The sequence below is a fragment of the Lepisma saccharinum genome, chromosome 25, assembly GCF_977018435.1.
Source record: "Lepisma saccharinum chromosome 25, izLepSacc3.1, whole genome shotgun sequence".
Taxonomy (NCBI): Eukaryota; Metazoa; Arthropoda; class Insecta; order Zygentoma; family Lepismatidae; genus Lepisma; species Lepisma saccharinum.
In genome coordinates this window covers 6,800,704-6,819,756 of record NC_139253.1, presented here as the reverse complement: position 1 = coordinate 6,819,756, position 19,053 = coordinate 6,800,704, and the positions used below count along the sequence as shown (strand labels likewise).

Below are 19,053 nucleotides of genomic sequence, written 5' to 3'. Positions count from 1 at the left end.
ACCTTCCGAAAACTGCCGACACCAGCGACGCACCATCTGCTTACTCATAATGTTCGGCCCATAGACCTCACAGAGCTGACGATGAATGTCAATTGGCGCAATGCTTTGTGCATTCAGGAACTTTATCACCGACCGAACCTCGCATGCGGCAGGAGAAGGAATACGAGCTTCCATTTCGGACCACTGCTGCCTCGCTACTGGAATGCGGCGGGAGAAGGAATACGAGCTTCCATTTCGGACCACTACTGCCTCGCTACTGGCGCCGGGCGGGATCTGTCCGCCTGGCATATGATTGATACGTCTTAGCTCTGCTGCGCATGCGCAATTTACATGGCTCATTATGTTTATTTTCACGGGAAAAAAATAGGGAAACTTACTTTTCTGGATGCACCTCGTAATATTTCAAGCAAAAATATTGCGAGAATTCTGAATGTAACCTTGAAACTTTACCTGTTTTGAAGTAACACTGGATAGAATCGCATGTGTTCCCAGGAATCCTGGTGGTGTTGAATAAATGCCTATATTGCGACATGCTGAAGCGGGTCTTATTCACAGCCTTTACAGGAGCAACACGTTGCTGTCTCAAGAAGACCCAGAACTCGAGGAGGTAATAAACGTAGAAGGCTGCCTCCTGTGAAGTAGAACAGAAAGGCAGGAATATTAAACTCAGCAGTTACTTCAGTCTGAGCACAGATTGTTGTAAAATATTCTAAAGAATGAATGAGCTAAAATTTCAAAATCATAAACAGTTTAATATGAATTTTCCAAACAACTTCACATTTTAAGATGGTTTTTCTCTTTTGTGTGGCACTTACTTTCAGTCCATGTTGCACATTCAGTAATCCTATCTCCTCAAGTGGGCTTCTTGTGCCAATCATGCTTACATTTGGAATTAGAGATTCACGTATCGTCAGATATGCATATTTCTCCCACCAATCCTCAACCTATAAAACAACGAGAACAATAATCAATTTTGGGGATTAATTAACATGCAGACAGGTTTTATCAGCCTATAATGATATAGTTCTATGTTTGATTAATAACTTTATTCATCTGATATTTCCATAAATATTTGTGATCTACTTTTATTTCTTGTGGTAGTGGTATTCAACCACTTTTGTTATGTTTTTATACAAAATATGTACGTGGTGTGGCAATGAATCGGCCGATTTTAAATACTCCACATTCAAGACAAACAAAACACACATAATTACGACAAAATAAAGGTAAAGGTAAAGTGCTCCCCTGTGCTTAGCACCACGCCATGAAGGCGTATAGGGGGTGTGGGGGTAACGCCCCACACTTTCTTGATCCGGTCGTGAGTGAGGGTGATGTGATCAGCATCACGCCCCTGACCGCCTTTACCCCCCAGGGTTTCCCCCCCAGGTACCCATGTTATTCGACGCTGGGTGGGCGCCGGGGCCGCTTCCATCGTTAGAAAAGTTCCCGGATTTGAACCGGCCGGGGATCGAACCCGGGACCTTGAGCATGGTAGTCAGACGCGTTACCGACTGAGCCACCGCGGCCACAATTACGACAAAATGACTACTTTTTTCACTGAAAAAGAAATACCAAAAGAAAATACAATCCTCACATTTTGATTTATTACAAAAAAAAACATTACTAAGATGACCTCCATTTCTTTCCACACACACACTGTCTTTTGGGAAGGTTACACAACATTGCGCAGCATGGCCACAGGAATTTGAGTTGCCTCTTCCCAGATCCGATCTTGAGGGTGCATGGCAGGGCTGCCGTTAGGGGTGTGCGACGTGTGCCACCACACAGGGCCTCACGCTTCCAAATCAGTTATTTGCTAATATTTTTGTGCAAGGGCGATTACACTCGAATAGAAGAAAGAAAATATAACTGTTCTGAAAAGAAAAATTGCGTCATAACAAAGTTGTATTTCTGGTAACGGACAACTATGTTCTCTCTTCTCAAGCTGACAGTGAAAATTCACCAACAAGGAACAACGACCCATTTGTGACTCCAACTTTCCCTGATTTTCTGCCTAATGTTCGACCGAGGACAGGCATCATAAAATGGTTATTTGTCTGGAAACTGAGGGACAGGAAATTTGAAGGTGTGCCGCTCCACGAAAAGATGAAACCAATAGTCGGCATCAAAGCCTTGAAGGACAGCTGGGCTCTTTTCTACAACCCCTCGTGTTTACAACCGCAGCTGGGTGTCTTAAACGGCAAGATGAAACAGTCTACCGAATGTCTGATACTCCATTAGTGCAAAGCACGTAACGTTCTTGTTTTCGAGAATAATGAGTAGGGGTGCAGATTTGTAGTCTGCTAAAAACCTCTGAATCAAGTAGACAAATAGGTAGGTACCCAAAGGGTAAAAAATGCATTTCTGTTTTTTAGTCTTATCGTGGCGACGATGAAGAATGGTGGTTAGATGAAATTAGGAGAAAGTTATTTTTTATTAAATAAATAAATTTAAGCGTACCTATTACTGTGAAGAGGGCTCCCGCGAAGTCTACTGGTTAGTGCTCTAGAGTTTGGTGCGAGTGGTCCCGCCCAGTTTTGATTTACAGTATGAACTCTAAAAATTTCGGTGTTGTTATAATTTCAGCATCGTGAGGACAATTAAGGAGCTACTGAAAAGAAGCAGTAGCAGGCTCCAGTCTCGAAAGCCAGAAAATAGTGGGGATGGAATTCGCTGCGCTCACCACGGGTCACCCAAAGAAAAGTTGATTGGCAGGCTGTGCCCTTAAGATGGCTCTTGCGCTACGGAGTTCTTTGTAGCAGCATTACTGTGAAGCATTTCGAAAATATAGATACGTTCAGTTCTTTTGCTTCACTCCTATCATCTCATTTTTTGATTCCTACTATTCAAATATCTAATTCTAAAAAAAATGCACTTGCTCGAATCCTGGCGTGGACTTCGATGTTCCTTTGTGAGTGTGCCTTCTTCAATTTTATATAAGCGTCATTCATGCTCATCGTTACGATTTAACTAAAGAGGCAGAAAAGTGACATAAAATAGAAAAGTAGGAATAAATATAGTCTGAGAGCAGTCCCATTGCTGGCACAATCAATAATTTGTTTTTCACTTTTATGCACTGAAATGTGACTGCAGCATTTAAGCAACCCTCAGTTTGCAAGAATTTATTTTCATTATGTTTTCATTTTAGCTTTTCTGCATTTATAGTAATTTACCGATTTTTAGCCAAGCAATTCGCAACACAGGATTGGTGTCAATCTTTAGTCCTTATTTTGTGATATTCCAAGCACTTCAGATTGTAAATAGCGCATGTAAAAAAAATGAACAGCAAATTTAGAATTTGCCACGTCAAATTTGTCTTCTCAATAAATTTTTGCAACTTCTCATCGGAAGGAAACATGTAAAACAATATCAGTCTTTTAATACTGCATTTTACTGTACTTGACGACAGTATTTATGTCTCAAACTTAGATATGAAGTTAGAATCTTACAAAAAGAAATCACAAATCACACACTAATACAAAAAAAATTACACAAGATTATTTCAATTTATAATCAGGGGTGTATAGTGTTTCCTTCCACGGTCTTCCATTCCTCCGTTGTCAAACTTTACAACTCCGTCCATTTCCAAAAAGGTGCTTCAGAAACAGACCTCAAAAGACTGGTGGTGTGCAGGTCAATGGACCTTGGGTCAGCATATTGCCCCCACAGATAAAATAGAAGTACAGATCTGGAGATATGAATACTTTATTTTTATTGCCTCTCAAACCCTACCAGAGAATAAACATTTCCAGATTTTGTCAGATTTTACAACCATGCCGAAGTGTCAACAAAATTCAAGTCATTCATGTATGACACCGAGTGCGTGCGGATGTGTATAATCGCGATTATAGGAATTCCTAGGGAACGGGGCAAATTTCGTAAATTTGAATCTGGATTCCAAAAGGCTAAAAATAAGGACATGTTTTTAAAAAGCCATAAGGGGACCTTCGAAAAAAAATCTTGCTGCTTGCAAATACAGCTTCCATTTCAAATTTCGCCACAATAAACGGAAAAAATGTAGATACACTTGACAAGGTAACAACAAGGGTAAATTTACAGTATAGCTGCAAACACAAAGGATAAGATATTTCTTTTCTAGGGCTTGTATTTCTAAAACAAAGTCTCAATCAGCAAAAGTCATTAAGAAAAGCTGGTTGCCAAATTTTAAATGTTATTGGTGTTAAACGGCGATACTGCGAACGCACGCTCGTGCTTAACAATATGTAATAATTAGAGCTAGGAATTTTAGGTGCTGCACCTTAAATTTTTTGTGTGAAAATGGGCAAAAAAGTGACTCATCCCCAAAATAAGCACGTATTGAACTCTACTCATGGTGTTTCGGTTGCACCTTTTTGCACCTTTTTCACAAACTCAGAACCTTTTCCACCTTTTCACAATCTCAGAACCTTTTGCACCTTTTCGCCCTTTTTGCATCTTTATCATTTTTTTAAATACAACTTGCACGCTGTTTAACCCCACCTACATTCGAGGCACGGCTTCTTGGCAAGCGATTCTTGTTTACCGCACAACAATGAATCGGCTTTCTTCAGTTCTTGGACGTTAATGTAGTAAGCGCGCGGACTTTAAACAGTGCCAACAATGACGTGTTACAATTGCTAGAAGTTGTGCTCTTTTTGTCCTATGCTGTATTGTTTACGAATTGTTGTAGGAATGCTGTTTTGTTTTCGTTTCCTTCTCCCATCTCACCGAGCAAGGTAACTGCAGTCTGTGATCGACTGATCGATGCATCGGATTTGCTTGTTCACCATGCCAAAACATAAAGTAAATGTTGGGAAACTGCAGGACATTGTTAAACAGTTAAGCGGTGATGGCATTCAGAGTGATGGATCTGTTCTGAGGTGTGATGTGTGTGATATTTCTATTGCTGTTGATGACAAACACCAACACACTCGGGTTGTGCAGCATCTACAAAGTGGGAAGCACGTCAGGAATAAAGAACTATGAGATGGTAAAGGTGGGAAGCGACAGCAATTCGTTGGTGAGGTGCTTGCATCTTAGAGTTCCAGAAATGCAAATGAATTTTTCAGTGAGACAGCAAGGGCATTTATAGCGTGTGGAATACCTCTTTCGAAACTTAACAATCCTGTCATGAAATCATATTTGCAAAAATATACTGCGAAGTCAGTTCCAGATGAGGGTACCTTAAGGAAATCTTACCTTCAACCTCTTTATGAAGCTAAAATCTCGCAGATCAGGCAAGTAGTAGCTGTCTATTTCATACTAGATGAAACCCCAGATAGGCAAAACAGGTACGTTTTGAACATTTTAGTAGCACCTCTCAATGAACATCAAGTGAAACCCATGCTTTTAAAAACTTATTTTCTCGGCAAAAGAGATAATGCAAGTGTAATGCAAAGTTTCAATGATGCATGTTTTGTATTGTGGCCGGAGGGTGTAAAATATGATAGTGTGTGGTTAGTTCTTGCAGATGAAGCATCTTACATGTTAGCTGCATTTTCTAATCTGAAGAATATGTATCCTAACTTAAAACATGTGACTTGCATTGTTCATGCTTTGCATCGAGTTTGTGAAGCTCTTAAAGATGAATATACATATGTGAACGAATTTGTTTCTAGCATTAAGAAAATACTGAAAAAGGCTCCTTCTAGAACACATAGAAGTGCATAGAAATTACGAAACTTCCACTACCACCCTCTCCCATCCTCACTAGATGGAGTACATGGTTAAAAGCTGCAGTGTTTATTTGCAATCATTTCCATACAATATCGAAATTTTTAGATGCTTTGCCTAGTGATTCCTCAGTTGTAGAAAAAGCTAAAAAACAGGAATTGCAAGATGAACTCTATATTGACATGGCTTCTATTTTCTTACTACGGCAATCACAAAACTGGAAGAGCAGTGTCCTGAAAAGGAAGCACAGTCGGCTGTTTTGATGGATGTGCAACGAGAGCTGCAAGGGGTCGGGAAAGAGAAGTTAGAACAAAGTTTAGCCAAAAACACTGATGTTCAAGAAGTTGCAACCAAGGATGTGGATTACTGGTTGAAAACAAAATACGCACCACTTGTGTCTGTTGACGTTGAATGTTCTTTTTCAACTTACAAGTATATGCTTAGTGTCCGCAGATGTAGCCTCACTCAGAAGAACCTAGAAATTTTGAATGTTATCTATTTTAACAGTTTTCTAGATGACTAATTCTAAGCAAGTAAGAAGAAGCATGTTTTCCTTTATGTCGCTTTCTAATGTATTAGAGAATTTTCGTTGCTTAGTTATATTAAACGATTTAAAACCAGAGAATACTCTGTGTTTATCCAGACAAGTTGAATCATATATGTATGCACTGCTCACAATAAATTTTACATCTGAAAATTAGCACCTATTTTAGCACCTTTTTTGTACAAATATTGGCACCTTTTTTGCACCTTTATTGGCAAATTTTTGCACCTAAAATTCCTAGCTCTAGTAATAATTACACAATTTTAATAACCAGGTTGGCGTTAGAGAAGAATTTTACGAGAAACGGATGTTATCGATATTTTAACATTACATAACAGCAAGGCCTCGTGGATATAGATCTCGATATATAGATCTCACAGGGCCTCGCATTCCTTAATGGCAGCTCTGGTGCATGGGGATGGTGGTTGGAAGACTTTTGGTTTCAGATACCCCTGATTCTGAAGTACAAACTCCATGGACACGTAACTATCATTGTAATATGCTATTACAGCAAATGTGCGTTCCACAACTTCATCAATGGTGGTAGTCATGCGTTACCTCCGATGCAACAACTAGCTATATCCTGTGTTGCAAAATCACCCAATTCATTGCTGTAATCTTTATTTAAAAGGTTAACTGTAGGGCTGAGCCAATACCGATGTATAAGTATCAGCCAATAAAAGTGGTATCGGAAAATATAGGTTGGAATTCATGCTATTCCAGCATTTTGGTCTTTCACGAGGTCCGCAAAAATGCCACGTGACACTTTCGTGGAGTCTAATTATCCTGAATATTATGAAAAATTCGAACTTTCTTTTTATTTTGCACGAAAAACTATATTTCGTGATTACATAATATCTATTTTAATATTCTGATGAAATTATTGAATATTCTAAAGCAAATTTCTTGATAAATTGATGAATATAATTAGAGGAGAAAATGTACACATCAATGTTGATCAATATTCTGAACAAATTTTAAATATTGCAATTTTCAAGTATCTGTTGGAATCGGTAAGAGTATCAGGATCGGTATCGGCTCAGCCCTAGTTAATTTACATCACTTTTCTTCCACTTTTGGCTAATTGCAATGATGAGGATGAGTAATGATATGAAGAAATTGATGAAAGAACACCCACAAAGAATACTCATGCCGAAGCAGGGATTCGAACTTGGTAAGTTATCACAAGTTCACTTACCCAGTTCCGTTCAGTCTTCGCCTTCTCCAAGAGCTTAGCATGAAGCTCTTTCCCTTCACCCCTTGCAAATTTTTCCACTATCCTTTTGGTTCTAGAAAAGTCCTCGTCTGTTAGAAATGGCTTAACAGACTCCAGGTACTTCTCCAGTGTCTTGTCCAAGGTAGGCAGTGGTAGGCTTGGCAGATCATTGTCGAATTGAAAAGTCTTTTCAGTATTGGACAAAAACACATCAAATCTATTCAAAGATGCCATCTGGAAAAGATCATACATTGTTCATTTATTAAACAATATCCACATATATTAATTTGTCATTAAGAATATGAAAAACTCAATATGCTGACCAAGGCAGAAATTTATTTTATTTTAAAACATAAACTAAACGTAATGTTTCAACCTTCTAGCAAGGTCTTCTTCAGACTCTGTACAAAGTACAAAACAGGAAGATGATATATATACACAAAAATCACTTCCCTCCAGACACAAGATTATTAGAAAGTTGTTTTCTCTGGAACATTCCAGCAGGTGGCCTTCACTTGTCAACTGTACTTTCATCTGACAGGCAATATAGCTAAACATTTACATTCATCTGGAAAGTGGTTGGACTCTTTATCTCACGCTCTTTTTCCTTATCCTTTCTTTCTTCATTTCTCTTCCTTCTCTCCTCTTTCACTCTTGTCCTTTCCACTCTTTCTAACACCTTCTTCCATTCTTTGTTTATCTTCAGTCCCCCCCTTCTAGTTCATTGTGTCTTTGAGCGTGAGATAAAGAGTCCAACCACTTTCCAGATGAAACGAAATGTTTAGCTATATCGCCTGTCAGGTGAAAGTACAGTTGACAAGTGAAGGCCACCTGCTGGAATGTTCCAGAAAAAACAACATTTCAATAATCTTGTGTCTGGAGGGGAGTGATTTTTTTTGTGTGTGTATATATATATATATATATATATAATCTTCCTGTTTTGTACCTTGTTTCATTTGTACTTGGTGCAGAGTCTGAAGAAGACCTTGCTAGAAGGTTGAAACATTATGTTTAGTTTATGTTTTAAAATAAAATAAATTTCTGCCTTGGTTAGCATATTGAGTTTTTCATATCATGGAAACAAGGCTTAATGGTGTAAGAATATGGTAAGGTTACACACTAAACCTGAATTTTTAGTAGTATTAATGTAATAATCAATTATGAATTAAAAAGGAAAAGTACATCTGAAGTGGCAATATCCGTAGGTCCATAAATGTTACAATTCATACATCTAGAATATTTACCAGGCTTAGGTAAAAAAAAAGTTAATCTTCCAACTGCATCAAATATGATAATGAAAATTAGACATTCGTGAAGTGTTAGCTATCATAAAATAATAATCAATGTGCTATTTATAACTATACAATGAATGCATTTTCCAGTACAAGGCTTAAGGCAGTTATTTATTTGTATTTAAAACTGTTTGTTTTCTAATTTTTATACAGATCAATCAAATCTCAGTAGCTATATAAACTATTTGGAAAATAATATACATGAAAAATATATAAATGAGTATTCTAAATTCAATACATAAACAGCAAATGTGTACAATATTTAAAGCTTTCAAACTTTCTAGTTGCATGCAGAAAGAGTATACGAAGGCTAGAGGCCAGATCTCGGAAATGGAGGTGATGGAATTAGCCAAATTTTACATCTGGAAGAAAAAACTGACATTTTGAAGGTTCTTTGTTCAAAATGTAATTTGCTATATGATAAAACAGGGCTCCCACGTAGCTAAATGGTTAGCACTCTCGTCTTCGGTGCAAGAGGTCCATGGTTCAATTCCCATTGGGAGCCTCAAAATGTCAGCATTGATTCAATGTCACGAGGACAACTGCGAAGCCACTTGAAGTAGCCGGCTATTCAATACTCCAAATTCTAAAAAACAAATTCATCTGTTTCGAATTCCCTCTACAGCATTCAAATGATACTTTGTGTCATTTGCTGTGGTTTAATGTTCAGATCTCTGTGATAGTTTCATGACAAAGGCCCATTTTCTATCACAAATAACTAGAAGACTGGAAAAACAAACCACATAAATTATTCAGTTGAAAGCTCTGAAACAGGGGATCTCAAACTTTCAGACTGGCATACAACTAAAATAAAATTCATACCTTCGCCGTACCACTAATGGCAGTGTGCACGAACGAAGATCAAATTTTATACTCGGATCGAGAAAGGATCACTGAAAAATTCCATTGCACGGTTCAACACTTGATTGCGATCTAGGAACATCAAAATGAGTTTATCTTCTGATCGGCCATTCACGACCGTTTTGGTGTGTGATCCTGGTTCACGATACTGACGCTTCGACTGCAGGCAGTTGTTTTTTAATATAAAAAGAGCGGAAAGTGATATCGAGGGTGTGCAAACACTAGAGATGTACGTACAATGCTGATAATTTGAGAACTATGTAAACTAAAAACTGCCAAAATAATAATAATTTATGGTTCTGTGGTGCAAAGTCGTAATGTTTAAAAATACAGTACTTTCTATCCCAGAACACAAAACACATATAAATGTCATATATTATGTGTAAGGTAAATTAGAACAGAGCAATGTTTATGATATTGATACATGGTGTTGAAAATATGATTGTATAAATTTACGAAAATACATGTTACTGACTATTTACACGACACGACAATATAAATATATAAGAATTAAGAAATGAAAAATTCAAATACTTACCACAGTACAGTAATAACAGAAATAATAATAATATATCTTTATTTGAGCGGGTGAGGTTCAGCGTATGCTGTTCTCTCATGAATGCATTTCATAAGCTATTAAAGTCACGTAGAAGAAGGTTCCATGCTTTCTCCTTCTCCTTTTGTGTTGTGCCATCAGTTCTTTTTTTAATATTATTATTTTTTTACACTCCACTAATCCTTGTACATATTGACACGGTTGATTAGTACATCTCTCAAATTAAGAGAAGTTTGCAGCCCGAATTTTTTTCTTCTCCTACATGTTGATACTTTAACACATCACATTACTCTATGGGGTTCTTGATTGTCATTTGTTTTAGCCAACCAATCAGGTATAGCCTTACAAATTAATCTCGGATCAGTTGAACGGAATATCCTGAACGTCGTTTTTCATTGGTGCAATGCAAATCTTTAAACCAATTTCATTTAGAGTGGATTAAAATTGATCTCGTTCATCTGAACTTCGAAATAATCGGCGTTGGTTCACACGGCCATAAGGCATGTTATTGAGTTTTTAATGCCAACGTTTAAAATTGTATGATTATACACTTACTAAAACTAACTAATATTGTACTCAGATTGCCTTCTTTTATTAACATTAAAACATGAAATAACTATAATTATGTGTTAAAAATGAGTAGAACTGTATTTATAGTGAATAAAAGATCAAGATTTCGGTACAAAAACTGGGCACATTTCGGGATCAAAAGCAGTATACAAAATGGCATTTTGGTGTTAAAGTGGTGCACAAAATCCAAATCTGATTTGAAAACTATACTTTTTACACAAAATAAACACTTCCTTTCTAATAGCACATTTATGTAGTTAACAGAGTGTTAAGTTTATTCCTGCGTAAAGGAGTCCAATTTTTGCTTCTCAAATTTTTATAGCAGAATTAATCAATTTTCCAAACTCAAAATTTCGTGTTTAAGAGTTAATTTCACATTTTGCAGTTCATTTCATCATTTCATAAAAAAACATGGTAGAAAAATGCACCTCACATCTTTCAAAACCATGAAAAATTAACATTACCGCATATTATTTCACATTTCATGTTTCCGTCAAAAACAAAATATGCATCCTTTTAATAATGAGATAAAGGAAATTTCACAATGATATTTCAGTACCGAGTTTGAGAAAACCTGCTCTAGAAGAAATTCTAGCAAGATGTACTTTGTTTTTAGAATTTAGAGTATTGTAGTACGAACAAACATTCTAGGGTTACCAGCCAGGTTAAATCGGCGTTAGCGTCCAACATTTTGAGTGCATATGTTGCTCTCACATCAGGGAACCATGGTCGCTAATGCTGATTTAACCTGGTTGGTAACATGAGAACACTTGCTTACATAGACAGCAAAGCTACAACTACTAGTATTTGCTGCTGCAGGCCACACAGCACAATGTTAAAACTAAGTTTACTTCTTCAACACTTACCTTCCCAGCATGCAAAGAGATCCTCTAACCACTAAGAGAGATGTACTGCCTATCTAAAACTGGACATAGATCATTGTCTTTTGATTGCAATATTCAGGAAGAGTACAGGTGGAGAACCTACTGGGAAAGGAATCTTATTAAGAACTGGTTTCAAACAAAGGAAGTCAACACAGTGAATCATGAATATGAACATGCTGCTTTCAGACAGGTTCATTGATCTCTAGTTTTTCAATACGGTTAAGGTGAATAACCGTCCTACTTTTCACAGCATCAATCTAAGTTTCTATTATTGTTTAATTGTGTAATGAATGCTGTATACTTGCAGAATCACAAGTAAAAACAAACTGTATGTGTGAGAGATCCAAGCTGTTACAATAGAAGTATGTGTAGGGGGTTCAAATATTGACCACATAAACAAGTTTAGCCACTGCAAGTGTACATCTCATTATTATTTCCAGCACAGTTGTGGCTGCACCTATAATATGAAAAGCCCCCCCCCCCCCCACCTTCCTACCACCATAAAGTGTTCATCTGTGAACAAATGATGATCAGAAAAGTGAAAGATTTGCAGATCTGTCTTTGAAGTGCAAGATGTAAAAGGGGATTGGGAAAGCATTTAAAACTTTGAAAATCAGCGTGTGAAGTTTGCATACCGTAATCTGTCAGTTTTAAGTCAGAGGAAGGAGAAAATATGAAATTTCGTACCGAAAAGTAGGTTGCAGAAGTTGCCATAAATTTTAGCTGCTGGTAGGTAGTATGTTTTAAGTGTGAAAACATGATGAAGGGGAAGGAATTACTGAAATACTAATACAATCTAGCATGCTCAACCTACTCATGTATTGATTTTTGAAGGCATAAAACGTGTTGTATGCACATAATGGAGAACATAAAAGAGGGGAAATACATAACAAACTGTGCCTAACCTACTCACTTAAGAGAATGCTATTTTCATGCAGATGCAAATCTATGGAGCATATAAAGAAAATTCAATTTAATTGTGTAAAGTGAATATGCCAGAAGATATGGTAGCACTAGACCATTTCCTATGCAGCAATCAACAAGTGGTCTCTTGCTGTGAAACATGTACATGAAACACAAAAGTCATGTGGCTATGCATTTAGAACGGAAAACAATTCCTAGTTTGCATGCAGGCACATTTACAATGAAGATATTTGCATCCAGCAATCAGAAGTTGAGCCCATTACCGTGGTTTTCTTGAAAATTAAGATTCTGCTCTCAATATTTTGAACCAACAAAAATAAAAATCAGATCAACTTGCAAATAACAACATGTATTATTTTTTTATAAATAATCCTACATTGTGTTGAAATTATAGTGGATTATAATAACAGATCTACTGTCACATAGATCTGTACAAAATTACAGACTTTCCAATAAGCTTTTCACTCCACTATGAATGTACGATAAAATTGTTAGCAATAAAGTAAGAACAAAATGAATAGAACGTTATGTTTTGTGGCACTCGGGAAGATCGATTATAAAAATAATTATATCTGTTATGTTTACTATAAACGTTACTGAAATATGATATTTTGTTCCTGTGTACTAAAACAAAAATTATACCCTCAATTTCTCTGTGGTATAATCGTGTTTGGGTACACATAAATAAAAGGTTTTATTGACATACTACTTGTTGACAAATCACAGAATCAATATATATTTTTAAAAATTTAGCCGCATTTTTCCCCTTTCACGTTCATCTCTCCGGTGAACAATATGACGCCGGACTTATTTCAATTCGCTTTTATCTGTATAATTGTCCCCTTGTATTTCACTAAAGCGCATTTATAGTCCATAATTTTTTAAAGAATGAGACAAGCACATTAAAAGCAACTAGCCGCCAGTAGGAAATTATGCCGAAAATAAAAGAATAGAAACGTAAATAATTTTATATATATTATATGTATTATTGTTATGTACTGTATATTGCCACTGCCATATTTATATTATTTCATCGTCACTAATACTATAATTGTCCTATGTCTACATACTCTTACTTTATATACGCATATACTCTATTAGTATCTATAACATATTGTAGTTCCATATAATCCCTCTCTCTATATGTAATTATATATTTACATATATACAATAACATATATGTAACCAATAACTGACGACATCTATTGCACTGTACAATGTCTAACGATGAATAAATGTATTGTATTGTATTGTACTCTGTGGTGGTACGAAACAGGTAAAGAAAAAACTCAAAATAATTACATATATATATTTTGCAATGCTTTACCTATTCTGCTACAGAAACGTTAAACTCTACATTGTTTCACCGTGTTCATAACGGAACGCCTGTACGTACTTACTTTCACATTCTTCAGCATCCAACAAGTAAATTACCTGTTTTCACACCAAACAACTGGCCTATTTACAGACGCAAACCGCTTTAAGCTTGCCGGTGATTCTGCAGTTTTGAACATTTTGGAATCGGAAGTGCCCGATAGCGTGTTGCCTTTATAATATCTTAAACAAACATCACATGTCTAATGATTCGGTGAATAAATTGTGAAAGCACTGTTTTTTTTATATATATACAACATCGAACACTGACACTCGCGTATTTACACTGTAGGGTGATTCATTATGCTCCAAGGTCAAGACGAGGCTCGCGAAGCTAGCCAAGGTCACGCCAGTTCAGTACACTACACACTGGGTACAGCGCCTTGCTCTGGGTCAGAAGTGTTGATTCTTTTCTCCAGTTAGCATTAGGCGTTGGGCACATAACGCCCCTAATCGTTAGTAATAAAATAATGTATGTATGAGTGCAGGGCTGCAGGCACGTAGCCAGGGGGTCACCTGGGGCTAAAGCCCTTCGCCGCAAAATCCTACAACTATCTAATTTAAATAGTGTAGTGTTCAATAATTTTACTTCCCTAGCAGGATTAAACATCTTGCATAATAAGTTGTAATATACTGAGAAATTCATCTCAGAGCTTCTACCCTCTTACTTTTTCGCCTTGACGGCGGCTGCGGATAAGGGATGACCCCCCTCCATCGAAATAAAATACTGCTACGGGCCTGTATGGGTGTTTGCATCAACCTAGACATTTACATAGACTTACACCTGAATTCTGAGCCACCTACAATTTAATTAGCTTTGCCTAACCAGCATAGACGTCTGGTGTACCCTCCCCTCCCCCTCACCGGAAAATAGAAGTCATCCAAAAATTATATAGGCTATTTCACACATGAAATTTAATGTCATAGTAACAGTGCTCGAAGTGAGGGGCGGAAGTATAGCCCCAGCTAGTAAAATTTTTGTTACAGCATCCCTCCAGCTCCAGCTCCAGCTGTCTCATTGGCACCACGTTAAAGGATAGGAACATCCCCTACTTAAAATTTTCCACTTCAAGAGCTGCACAGTAATATATGTTAATTATTTAAAGGGCGTTGCTGGAACTGAGAAACATAATAACTTCAAAGTGAAGCAAAATTTTTGTTGGCACAACACTATTAGGGAAGAATATGTGTCTCGTCCCCCCCCCCCGGAAAAATACTTTGCTGGCCTCCCTGAAAGAAAATCATGCGGACGTCCATGCAAAACAGCTCCATTTAATATACAGTTTATAATCGATTGTTGTTCTGTATTTTAAATCTCTGAACCTTGGGTTTTCACAGATAGCCTTGAATATAAACCCCTGGTATTAACTAATATTAAACATTGCATAATAATAATAATCTGAGCATGGGCGTCCGGAAGGGGGCCAAGGGGAGCCGTGGCCCCTGGAAAATGAAATTAAATATATTATATATATATATTGTAACGGTCGGATTGACCATTACTGGTTTTGGTATATTGTAATAATTGATTGCTGGCCAGCTACAAGGTGTAGGGTTAAGTAATATGCTTCCATGAGTGTACTTTTATGTTATTATTGCATGTAAGTGTATATTATTGAATTGTGCTTTGCTGGATGTTAGATTCCCCTGTTTCTTACCTCCCCGGTTGGGGGAGCTAGCAGTCTTTCAAGAGACCGTTGTAGTGGAATTTTCCAACGCTACGGGGTCCACGTCCACGGACGTTTACCCCGACTATAAAAAGAGCCAGTGGGCTTTAGCAAAAAAACAGTGTTTCCCCATTGATCGACGAAAGAGGAACATCTCCTCAAGTTTAGTCCACTTATGGTGGCTAAACTGGATATAACAATGTAGCATCTGGTTATGCCAGCCCTTGTTGCTGTCCCAAGTCCCCTTTTAGAAAAAGCTTTGATTATGTGGATATTTCCGTATTTGATTAATTGATGCCCAAAATAAGGAGTGAAGGCGTAAGGAAACGCATTTGTAACGGAATATCATTTAAGCTGAGGATAGGCCCACCGAGATAGTTTTGCTAACTCGGTGGTAAGGGAAGTGCCGATGGTTATGCCATAGGTGCGCAAATAGATTGATTTAGAGATTTGGTAATTTGGTCTATGCAAGACACTCATGGAAACGCTCTGTAAAATATGTATATATATAACTACGTATAATAAACCAATATATCCTACGAGAATGTTATGATTTCAAGAACTACGGTACTGTCCATTTAACCAGTTGTATATTCACTTGCTGTATATGTGTAAACGAACCAGGGACATACAAATATAAATTGTTATGTGAAACCCTCCTTTTGTAATTCCGGCGCAAATATAATCTGCTCGCTTGGCACCCAGGGTGAGGTGAAAGGAGAGATTGAGGGATGAAAGTAGGAAGTAATCCAGAGGGCCGGAAAGAAACGAGGGATAGGGGGGCGACGACTTTCACAATATATATATATATATATATATATATATATATATATAATACATATAATTTCATTTCAGCCACAATAATGTGTGCTAATTATTGCATGAGTAGCTATGATAAATTCAAATTTAAGCAATGTTTTTTGAGGGAACAACGCTATTATTTTGGAAAATGTGCCTTGTTTGCCCCCTGGAAAAAATCCTGCGGACGTCCATGAATCTGAGCACCCTGCATCTTTTCTTGCAGAGGGCGATACAAATATACGTGCTGGAGTCCGACTATTTTCGCACCATCTCCGTTAGTAGGCATGGATGTACTCAGGAATTTTTCCATGGAGAAGCAAGGCAAGCAAGGTATTTTTTTTGGGGCAGCGGGGGACAACAGTGGCATATTTTCCATGAAGGCCCCTCAAAAGACACTCCTTCAGTTTGAAGTTATCATGTTCCTTCAACACCCTTTTGATATTACTGTGACTTAAATGAAATCATGTGTGAAATATATAATTTTGGGTCTATAGTCATTTTCCATGGGCAAGCTGTGCTCCCTTGTTCCTCTTTCCGGAAGTCCGTGAATGTAAGTAGTGAGCCTACCAATAATGCAGAGCGTAAATTTGAATTTGAATTTTATTACTCCGTATGAACCATATACATTGGTATTGGAGGGTTTAGTACAGATATAGGCTAATTACAAAATTTCTTTATAACTTACAATTTAAGTATTCACTAACGCTATAATATTCTTGATTTAATAATAGTTTTTTTTTTTTTTCAATTTGTATTTGAACCTTGTCATATTTTCTGCTTTTATATCATTTGGTAGGTTATTGAATATTGTAAGTGCCATCTGTTCGGGTCCTTCTTGAACTAATGTTGGCCTGGTTTAGTATGTCCTGTAGTATGTCTTTAGAAGCTGTGACCAAGACGGATAGCCATAGGTGCTGAGTTGAGATGACGTCAGCGATAGACTTTCGATTTCGCAACCGAAGTTTCCGGGTTTGAGTCCCGGCCTGGAGTGAGTGTCCAGTCATCAATTTCATCCTATCATCACTCATCCTCGACGTCGCGATTAACCAAAAGGGGCAGAAATGCTAGGATATAAAACAAAATACAAAGATTTTGCGTTAAACATTTGAGTTTGCAACTTAGTGAGTCTTAGCAGTTGATTCATGCACTATCATTCATACTTTTACGTCACTGAATTATCGTTTAAGGCAATTGATCTTTGGATGCAGATACCATAAACATGTAACCCATTGAACTGTGAGAAACTGCACTATCTCAGTTTCACTTCAAGTGATGTTACTATTTGCGTTTGTGGTCAATGTACATCTCCAGATAAACTTATCTCTTATGTTCGACAGGAGCGGTGCCAAAAATATTTAAGCTGATGGCAGGGCATATACAGGATGTCGCTTGCGTGTAGAGGACTTCAAGACGAGACGATCAACTTTGCCCAGTAACGCTTTGGTCCTTAAGGTCTCGTTTCAACACTATGAACTCTCCAAAAATGATATTTTCTATCCTGTAGTTATGGAGCCATGGTTGCCAGATTCAGATTCTCCAGATAAAAATACGCAGGTTTTGTCTGAAACTGTTTTTTTGGATTTGTGATAGCTGGCGCTGTAATCGCAAAAAGTAAGATTTGGCGCAATTCTCGAGAAACACACTGTCCTCTTCGTCAGGCTTCGTGGCAGATTATGCCGTGTCTGTTTGACCAGGAAACAAGGTGTAATGGTTTGTAAGATCAAACATGCGGTCCTGAAACATGCTTGGCAATCTGTTAAAAACGACGTTAACCAATTATAAAACTGTAAAACGTTGAAGAAAGGGAATGTAGAGGAAAGATGGGCAAAGATGTTAAAAAATGGAAGAAGATAAAAACAAATAGGCTTTAATGTAACAAGAGAAATGACACGAGCGTTCATGATGATAGAGGAGTTCCAAGGCGGAGGGATGACGTAATAATGCAGGAGTAGCGGGGAAAAGGGGGAGGGAGGAAGCTAGTGGGCGGGGCCAATACCAGCCATCGGCAGCACATCAGCAGCACAACATTAGCTGTGAGGACGACTAACTCGACGATCCATTCCGCGGAAGTGAGATTGTTTATTTTCACATGGTCAAAGGTTTTTACGGAGCTTTAAAATCTTCAACGTTTTGCAGTTTTATAAGTGGTTAACAACGTTTTGAACAGATTGCCGAGCATGATTCAAGACCGCATGTTTTCTCCTAAAGACCATTTGACCTTGTTTCCTAGTCAAACAGACACGGCATAATCTGCCACGAAGCCTGACGAAGAGGACGGAAGTAGTGTTTTTCTTCCTTGACTCCATTAGTGGTTATAATGCAGGCTATAACGGTGCAAGAGAAAATTAAATTGAAATTGTGTACATATATGGAGAAAGTGGCAGGAATATTAATGATGCTGTGATTCTTTATGCTCAACGTTTTCCAGATCGGGTGCGGTCGCACGCTTCTTTTCGCAGAGTTGTTCAACAATTCTCCACCGAGGGAACTGTACAACCAAAAAAAAAAGGAATCTCCGAAGAACAATTGCTGGAGATAATAATGAAATTGTGGTATTAGCTGCAGTGTCTCACAACCCCCACGTTAGTACTCGACAAATAAGTCGTGAATCGGGAATTTCGCAGACTACTGTGTGCCAAATACTGAAGCATAGAAAATATCATCCGTTTCATGTTTCGTTGCATCAAGAACTTCATGGCGATGATTTTCAGA

At 37.6% G+C, this 19,053-nt stretch overlaps 1 protein-coding gene across 6 annotated transcripts in view; it reads right to left on the bottom strand.

The window, feature by feature from the left end:
• Nucleotides 1–19,053, bottom strand: part of CROT (Carnitine O-octanoyltransferase) — a 71,082-nt gene that overhangs the window by 40,495 nt on the left and 11,534 nt on the right. Inside the window, exons 1-5 of one of the 6 annotated variants that reach the window (XM_083111193.1) lie at nt 13,900–14,180; nt 11,558–11,677; nt 7,395–7,646; nt 816–944; nt 451–631 (exon numbers count right to left, since the gene is read on the bottom strand). In XM_083111193.1, coding sequence (XP_082967319.1) covers nt 451–631; nt 816–944; nt 7,395–7,646 — 562 coding nt within the window. In that variant the 5' untranslated portion in view covers nt 11,558–11,677; nt 13,900–14,180. Of the gene's footprint in view, nt 1–450; nt 632–815; nt 945–7,394; nt 7,647–11,557; nt 11,678–13,899; nt 14,181–19,053 lie in introns of those variants that run through there. The other 5 variants (XM_083111194.1, XM_083111196.1, XM_083111195.1 and 2 more) reach the window with 5 other exon arrangements.